Here is a 9,330-nt window from a genome sequence, read left to right as displayed (position 1 = left end):
ACTGAGGCAAACAAGGTTAAATGCCCAAAGATACAGAGTGTCTTTGTCAGAAGTCAAATTTGGTTTCAGTAAGATGAATCTTCCTCCCTCCATTCCCAACATATTCTCCACTGCGCCACCTAGCTACCCTTCCGTACATATACATTATGCAAAATATTGTAGAAGGGACTCTGACAGGGAGAGATCATAAACTCAGGGCTGATTTACACCTAGGGGTCATCTTGTCCATAAACTCCTTTTTCACAGATGAGAAAACTAAGCCTCATCGAGGTAAAGAGACTTTTCTCAAGGTCACACAACTGCAACACGGGGGCTCTTTTTCAGTGTCTCATTAATGCTTCTGGTTTTCTTCTTCCTTCTCCTGCTCCACCTCTAGAAGATATAGTCAGCCTCTCTGCCTCCCTTTCTCCTCCCTTCTCCCTTCTAGTGGGTAGATGCCAAAACAGAAAAACCAGGAAGAAGTCAACTGGAGGCTCTAGAGTCCTTTGAGCAAAGTCTTTTTATTTTCAAAACACATGCATGGATAATTTTTCAACATTGATCCTTGCAAAACCTTGTGTTCCAAATTTTCCTCCCTTTCCTCCACCCTCTTTCCTAGATGGCAAGTAATCAAATACATGTTAAGTATGTTTAAAATATATGTTAAATCCAATATATGTATATATGTTCATACAATTGTCTTGTGGGTAGCCTCTTCTAAAAGGAACCAAGAAGAGGAAGTAGCTTTGTCATCACTGGGAGATGATTGTACTGGTGATTTATCAACACCAGAGCATGTGCCTAGAAGGAACTTAGTGTATGCTTGATCTAGTCATCTCTCTTTTCAAAAAGGAATTCTCCCTCACAGTATATGTACTGTGTGTAGACACCCACACACCAACACACTAGGCAGCTAAAAGGCTCTGTGGATAAAACGCTGAGCCTGCCATGTTTCTATAGGGCAGATCATCTGGGCATTTCTTCCACCTTTTCTCCTTCTTTTCACAGACGGAATACAAATATCAAACAAAACTTCAGTTCCTGTCCTCAAGGAGCTTAGATTTTACTGGGGGAAGCAGAACAGAACAGAAGTAGAACAGTTATGTTATAGACAAGTAGTACTAGTTGCCATTGGTTAGATTTACAAAGCTTCTTAAACTTTACCCACTTATGACTTCTTTTCAGCCAAGAAATTTTTATATGACTGTGTATATATAGATACGTAAAATAGATATGCAAATCAAAGATTTGCTGATAATACATCATAATTTTGCAACCTCCACATTCAGTTACAAAATCCCATATGGGGTTACAAACCACAGTTTAAGAAACAAACGGGATTAAAAGGTAGGCAGGCAGAGGAGGTGATCTCAGAGAACTCTCTGTTCTGTGAGGCTCTTACACAATCGTTAAGGACAGTAAGGACGTCAAGGAGGATACCCTTTCCAAAGATTTCCCCTATATCTTCCCCTTTTTAAGAATCACATAACCTTGGACTCTCGGCTGTGAGTTCTATTGTATTCTGATGTACAGAGAATGAAACCCAGTACTAGACTAGCTCTTAATTTCCCTAAATTGTTTTAGGCTCATTGCAGATTCACCACCAACTCCTCCACTCCAGGATGTAGAAGATACTCAAAAAAGCTACCCCTAAGAAGGAGAGCAATTAGGTCTCTACGAGGCCAAATGAAAGGAAATAGGTGGAGGGCTTGGCTGAGACAATAGGAAGGACTTCCTGGCTGCAAAAAAGTAAATACCCAAACAGGTGAAAGAACCAGATGATTCCAAAGAAGTGGCTCTTCCAGCCACTCCCCATTCTCCCCCCATCCACGGGTGCATCTCCAGGATTTATTTCCCCTTAGGGCCAAAGAGCCCTTCCCACAAGAGGTATTTTGAGACAATAAACTGAAAGTGTATAATTACTGCCTCATGCAGGTACTAACCTACTCCACCTTGGCTCATTTGTTTCCTGTGCTGGGATTTTCCCTTTCCCAGTTTCTATCCATTGAATTCCAGTCTATTCCTTTCCAGCTCCATCTCAAATGCCAGCTCCTCCAGAGAGCCTCCGCGAATGCCTTCTTTAGGATCTGTATAGTTTCCCATCCTTCTGGAGCTCTGCAGACTTCATGTATCTTTGGGCAGTTTTGTGTCTTCCCCAGCAGCTCCATATGCTATGCACATGTTAATGTCTGCTATTTGCTAAGTGAATGGCATGGGGCATACAAACTCAGGGACCAATACAAAGAAAGAAACATATATATGCCAAGATCATAGAACTTAGAACCAGACCTTCCCAGAATCCCAGAATTTCAAGCTCAGGAGGCCGCTGAACTAGTCCAACTCATAACTGTACAGAGATCTCCCCTTACATTATATGTATGAGCTTTAATTGAAGATCTTGTTTAGTTGAAGTTTCCTCATTTCCCATCTCGACACACTCATTTTAGACTTCTTTTTGATTTCTTCACCATGATTTGCCTTCTTCCCTCCCGCTTACCCTACCTCCGACAAACTTTTTCATTGGGAAATCCTGTCATCCTGCAAGATCTTGCAAAATCTTGAATCAGCCCTAAAACCAACGTGTCATCAGTGCCCTTTCCCAGGTCATGAATTCCTTAACCTCCATTTAAGGAGGGGACATGGGACAGAAATTGCCTCATTTCCCACCCAGTTGTACTCATGTCAGTCTTTGACTTCCCCACCGTTCCCCCTACTCCTTCCACTCCCCTTCCACCTTCAGCTTTCCTTTGTGTGCCATCTTACTCATTAGATGTTATCTCAGACCTTAGGGCAGTGCCTGGCACTTACTAGGAAATTGTTGCTCAGTAGCATCACTCTATTTGACTCCATGGATAAAAGTCCATGGCAAAGGCTGGACAAAGATAGTTGCAGTAGTTTACCATTCCCTTCTCCAGTTCATTTTATGGATGAGGAAACTAAGGCACATAGGAGTTAAATGACTGGCCCAGAATCATATGACAGTTAAGTGACCTCAGGTCTTCCTGGTCCCCAGCCCAGTGTCGTATCCACTAGCACTACCTTCTTGTACATAGTAGGTGATTAATAAATGTCTATTAATAAATGACTATTATTAGTCAAACTCAGAAAAGGAAAACCACAACCTTCCTGAACATCCTGTTCATTTTTAAATTGCTCAAACTTTTTAAATAGGGGCCAGTTCACTGTCCCTCAGACTGTTGGAAGGCCGGACTATAGTAAAAACAAAAACTTTGTTTTGTGGGCCTTTAAATAAAGAAACTTTGTAGCCCTGGGTGAGGGGGATAATCGTCCTCAGCTGCTGCATCTGGCCCCGGGTATAGTTTGAGGACCCCTGCAAGACAATCTTTTTGCCTAATTGCTCTAAGGGTTACAAATTTTCTCTCCTATCAAGCCTAAAATCTCATCATAACTTTCAGAAAGCCTTGTTCTGTTTTCTGGAGTCCATAGTCAACAATCAGTAACATTAAGAACTGACTATGTGCCAGGCTTTGTGCTAAGAGCTGGAGATACAGAAATGAAAAGGAAAATAATTCTTGCTCTCAAGAAGCTTACTACTAATGGGGGAAAACAATGCATAAATGTAATGGGCTGAGGCTTGAGTTGATGCACTGAGGTCCCAAGCACATGAGGCTAAATAGTAATTGGACCATACTCTATTAATAGATAAGCTTGGAGAAAGAATGGCCCCCACCCACTCTTTGTGCAAGTCCTGATGTGTTGTATAGGAAATGACGATTTTGGTGGGTGGAGGCAGGGGAGTGGAATAGGAAGGAGAGGAGAGACTTTTGGGACGGCCATTGCCACGGCTGACTCCACTGTTGGCTCCACTGTTGGCTCAGCTCACTTTTTCTGTTTGTTAAGTGTCTGAGGCTGGATTTGAACTCAGGTCCTCTTGACATCAAGGCTAGTGCTCTATCCACTGAGCCATCTCCTCCCCTTCAACTGGGACGGCGGCTGGGGCTGGGACGGTCTCGGGGCGCTCCCCCCGATGTAGCCGCCTTTGCCGTAGTGCGAGGACCCGTCGGGCATCGGGCCCTGGCCCAGGCCGAAGTTGCCCGCGGGGAGCCCCTCGTGGTTAAACATGCCCAGCTTGACTCGGCGGGCCGCAGCTGTGGACGGGACCCAGACCTCCCCCTCGACCTCCGCTTCTTGGTCCTGGAGACAGATGTGGAGCCGCAGCTACAGGGGGACCGGACTGACCGTGTAGGCACTTGGACCTCAGAGTACACAGGGGGGGTGAGGCCCCCTCAGACTTTGAAGAGTAGACTGTCCTGGACTAGTGCTGGGGGACAAGTCTCACCCCTCCCCTCCCACCCAGGGCCCAGAGCTTTCAATCATTATGTTAATAGCATCCCAGCTATTGGCCCTTTAAAACAATAGAGGGGGGGCTGAGAATGAACTTGGGTATCCTTTGGCTGGGGTGGGGGTAGAGGTCCGTCGGGTGGGGGGGGCTTCGCCGCTCCTGACTCCACCTCCGACCCCGCCCCCTCCCCACCTAACGCCTGCCCCGGTGATAGGCGAGGAGGCGGCATTATTTACTGGTGTTTAGAGCTTTCCTGGGCCTCCCTAGGGACTCCGGGCTCCTAAAAATGCAGGCTCCCGGAGCCCCACCATAAAGGCGAGTGCCAGTCAGGGACAATTACTGGGCTGTTCCTGGCCGGTCCCTGACACACTTGTTAATGCAAATAACAATTTGTCTAATGGCCCTGAGTAGCTGGGGGGCTGACCTGGGAGGTGGGGAGAACTCACGACACTTTTCCCCCAAAATCCAGAACAAAATCACAAAGTCTCAGGGCCTTTGGGGGGTCTGTGGTAAAGGCCCAGAAACCACTTGTGGATTGAGCACACAGAGGACAGCCTTACAGACACCAACATCCACATAGACGAGACAGACCTGCATACAAAAACACAGGCATGACACAGACCAAAGCACAAGCTCACCTAGGTAGGCACTGCCCCGGATCATGGAGACCCCCAAGCCCAAGCGCAGACAGATGCACAAAAACACTACCCACCTACTGAGACCTACACAATCAACATGACCTCTCCTATATTCCTTCCCCATCCCGATCAGCGGTGAAACTTCACCTCCCAATGACTACTGTTCCATGATAAAAAAAATTAAAAAAAAGAGGTTGAAAAAGTGAGCTGAGTTACAGTGGAGCCAACAGTGGAGTCAGCCGTGGCAATGGCCGTCCCAAAAGTCTCTCCTCTCCTTCCTATTCCACTCCCCTGCCTCCACCCACCAAAATCGTCATTTCCTATACAACACATCAGGACTTGCACAAAGAGTGGGTGGGGGCCATTCTTTCTCCAAGCTTATCTATTAATAGAGTATGGTCCAATTACTATTTAGCCTCATGTGCTTGGGACCTCAGTGCATCAACCCGAGCCTCAGCCCATTACACATAAAGAAAACTGAGAGGGAAGAAGGGAAGAGAAGGTAGCCCAAGTCAGGGCATAGTGAAGAAGCCAAGGAAGTCCAGAACGAGTGGAAAATGAGAACAAGCCTAATGTTTTCTCCACAAGACATCCTTTTCAATATAGCCCACATGCTGCTGCTGCTGCTGCTGCTGCTGCTGCTGCTGCTGCTGAACAACATTTAAGATTGGCAAAGTGCTTTCCAAGATGATAACGCTTTAGATCCTCCCCCACAACTCGGAGAAGGCAAATGTTTTTATTATTTATCTCCATATTATAAAGATCACACGGCCATTAAGGGTCTGGGAAGGATTTGAACTCAGAATTTCCCTAACTCCACTTCCAAGGCTGTATCCCCTGCTCCACCTAGCCCTCTTTTCCTAAAGAATAAGAAGTTTCAAAAATAGCACAGCACTTTGACAAGGGCAAGGGCAAATAAGCTCTCTCCAGCATTCCCCTGAGTTACAACCTTTCCAGGCCAGCGAGCTTCAGACTTCTTGGTGTCGGTCGGGACCCCTTAAACTCTTAAGAAGTGTTAGAAAAGAAAGCGTCTCGGTATTATGCTGAAAACAGGGCGCCCAGACTTCCCTCTGAGAAGTGCAGACTTATTCTATCGACGGATGATTTGTTCGAGAGTATATTTAAGAGTTAAGTAGCCCGGCTGGGACTCGAGCCCAGGCGTCTGCTCGGTGGCCCGGGGTTTCTGCCAGCACTGCGTACCCAGCTTCGGGGGTCGCCCGGACAGACCCGCCCAGCAGGAAGGAGAACATGCCCCAGTCCGGGTTTCTCCTCCCCCAGTCCGGCCAGCCCCACTCTGGTCCCTCCTCCCGGCCCCGCCCCGCCCTTTTCGGCGCCCCAAACTCCAGACTCCGGGCTACGAGGTCCGCCAGCCCGGGCCAATCGCGAGGAGGGGACTGCTACCGCGAGCAGGGTTTCCGAGATCCCGGCGGACCCCGGGCCGAGCAGGAGCCACCCATTCACTCGAGGGATACCGTCTATCAGAACTCCGACGAGGCCGTGGATGAGGGCCCCGCGTGGGCTACCCCCTGCCTCCGCGCCCATGTCCACGGAATGGTTCCGGCGCCGCTTCCTGCACCGGGTCCCCTCCTGGGGCCGGGGCCCCTCCGAGGCACTGGGATGGAGAGCCGGCCTCGAGGACGCTGTCGGGAGCCCGGAGCCCCCAGCTTGTGGCAGAGCCGGGCCGGCCAGTCCGCTTCCCTACCGGCGGCCCAAGTTCCTGCGTGTCGTCGCGCCGGCCCCCCGGCCTCACCCTTACCCAGATCCTCAGAGCCGGCCCAGGCCGGTGTACTCTCCGGCCCCGGACCGGCCCCTGCCTTGGAACGCGGGCTACGCTGAGTGAGTTGGCGACAGTGCCCTCCGCCTCTCCCCGGCGCTGGGCTCGCTCCCATCCTAGCCTCTTCTCTCCAACTCCAACCACCCCTGCCTCCGAGCCCCTTCCCTCTCCTTTCTCCTCATTTCCTCCTCTTCTGGAACTTCAGCCTTCTCCCTCCCCTCCCCCCCGCGGCTCGGCCCGAAGGACGAGGATGCAGGCAGGGGGAGGGGCTGCCCCTTGGCACGGGGACGCGTGCGTTTGTGTAGTAAGGCTCGGGAACGGGGAGCACAAGCGAGGGAAGATTTCGGACTCCCCCGCTGTGGGGAGAGAGCCCGCTTGGGAAGGAACCCGAGGAGAATGTGCCTGTGGGACCACTTGCCTTACCTCATTTACCCCCTTGGCAAGCTGGGAATTATGGGTTCTGCCCGGATAGCTGGTGCCAGGGTCCGAAAGGGGGACTGGAGAAAGAGGAAAAGACTCTGCCCGAGAGGAAGAAGCGTTCGTCATGGGAGGAAGGGGAAGGGGCTCAGCCTAGATCTCAGGTGTTTTTCTGGGGAAGGTGTGGGTGTAAGTGTGAGCCTGGGCGCGCTCAAGCGCGGAACAGTTCCTCTTTCCGTGCACTTGCAAGGTAGCTGGGCTGCAAGCTCTGGCCTGGGGACTGTGGCTGGTCTTTGTCAGGTGCCTAGAAACCTCCTGCCATCGGAGGAGGAAGGCTGAGAGGGGCTTCAAAGGGACCCAACTTGAGCAAGTCATCTGATAGGATAATAGAGATTTGATTTGAAGGGATCTCAGGGACAACTGAATCCACAGAAACAACCCCGGGGAGAGGGTAAGTAACTTGCTGGAAATCACACAGCTGGTAAACAAAAAACACATCAACATTTATGGAAGACCGCTACAGAACTTAGATTAAAAACTGGTCCTCTCTTTGGAGGATAAAGAAATAAAATAAATTTGGAGGATAAATAAATTTAAAAAAACAATAAAATAAACTTTATTGTTTAGAAGCTGGCCATGATGTCAACAGTTGTAATTGTAATATCAGATCAGAGAATTACGAACAAAAAAGAAGAAGTTCTTTTTTTTCTAGAAAGGAGGATCTGGGAAGACTTCTTGGAAGGGGTGACCTTTGAGTTGGATGTTAAAAAATGTGTAGAAATGTAAAGGTTGGGAGAGGGGGCATCTCCCAGACTGCCCGAGCCACTAAGGCAAGAAGCAGAAAAGCTCTGGGCATATTTGGAAAAAGATTTTCCTAATTTGGTGAGAGTCTAAATTAAGTAGAGGAGGCCGTTTTGCATGGAGGACCACAAATGCATGGAGGGAGCCATTGAAACATTTTAAAAATATATTTTATTTATACTTTTTGTCTTTAAATCACAACCCTTTACTACCCCCACCCCCATCCTCCACCTTTTCACATTGGAACCTCCCCAGTGACAAAGAAAGACACTTAAGTGAAAACTGTCTGGGGAACTTGACCTGCACGCAAGTTGTGTCCTAGGAGGCATTTGCCTCACTGCTATGATTAAGGTTATGGAATGTTTTTTTATCTGGCATCTGGGACCTTCAGATCCTCAGAACTTGGCCATTTTTTAAGTGATTTTTTTTTTTAATAGTCATTCTGTATATCATTCTCTGGGTTCTACTGATTTCATTTTTATCACTTCTAGATCTTCCCAAATTTCTTTTAAAATCCTTATATTTGTCATTCTTTTTTCTTTACCACCCAGCTAAGTGGCACAGTGATTAGAGCCTGAGTTTGGAGTCAGGAGGACTTTCAAATCCAAACTCACTTACTAGCTGTGTGATTCTTAACTCAGTTTTCCTCCGTTTCCTCATCTATACAATGAGCTGGAGAAGGAAATGTCAAACCATTTCAGTGTCTTTGCTAAGAAAACCCCAAATGGGGTCAAGAAGAATCAGACACCACTGAACAGTAACATTCACATGCCGTTTTCAGCCTCTTTTTTTGTTTGTTTGTTTCTAGATTTTGGGGATTTTTGATACCAAGAATGCCCCTTTAAAAATTCAGACACGTTAGGCCCTTGTCTCTGATTTGGACCTTCTTGGAGTATGTGCCCAGGAAAGGGAGTGCTGGGCTAAAGCCCTAGAGATTCTGAGGCAGAGGATTAATTATAACCAGGTCTATGGGGAGGGGGGAGAGTTGTTCTAGCTTTGGGAAGGCAGGATGAGTTGCATTGCACTGGGAAGTCTGAGAGAAGGTAATGAGGACCTGTACAAGGGCAGTGGGTAGTAAGACTATTGAGAAGGGATGATGGGAGAGATACTGAGATGAACTTGACTTGACCTAGTAACTTGAGTCTTGTAGCATCCATGCAACATGTGAGGAAGAGGGAAGCATCCACCTAGACACCAAGGGAGTCACATGGGGATTCACTTCATCTGTAAAACGGTTAGAAATGAGTCTGCCATTCCCTACTTCGCAGGGTATTGGGAAGGGCTTTTGCAAACCTTAAAATGCTGTCGCAACTGGGATTAATAATGACCCATCACGCTGCCATGATATCCCTGGAGGCCTGATTTTCTCTCCTTTGGCTGGTGAGAAGAGAATGCATGGGTTGGCCCAGCTGCCAGAG

At 48.2% G+C, this 9,330-nt stretch overlaps 1 protein-coding gene across 1 annotated transcript in view; it reads left to right on the top strand.

Annotated features, from left to right (window-relative positions):
• Window positions 1-5,549: 5,549 nt before the first annotated feature.
• The window catches only part of PPM1M (protein phosphatase, Mg2+/Mn2+ dependent 1M), a 12,223-nt gene continuing 8,442 nt past the window's right edge, over window positions 5,550-9,330 (top strand). Inside the window, exon 1 of the mRNA XM_051985261.1 lies at window positions 5,550-6,756. Coding sequence (XP_051841221.1) covers window positions 6,422-6,756 — 335 coding nt within the window. The 5' untranslated portion in view covers window positions 5,550-6,421. The remainder of the gene's footprint in view (window positions 6,757-9,330) is intronic.

Source organism: Antechinus flavipes, chromosome 1, assembly GCF_016432865.1.
Source record: "Antechinus flavipes isolate AdamAnt ecotype Samford, QLD, Australia chromosome 1, AdamAnt_v2, whole genome shotgun sequence".
Lineage (NCBI taxonomy): Eukaryota > Metazoa > Chordata > Mammalia > Dasyuromorphia > Dasyuridae > Antechinus > Antechinus flavipes.
This window is presented reverse-complemented; position numbering and strand designations above follow the sequence as displayed.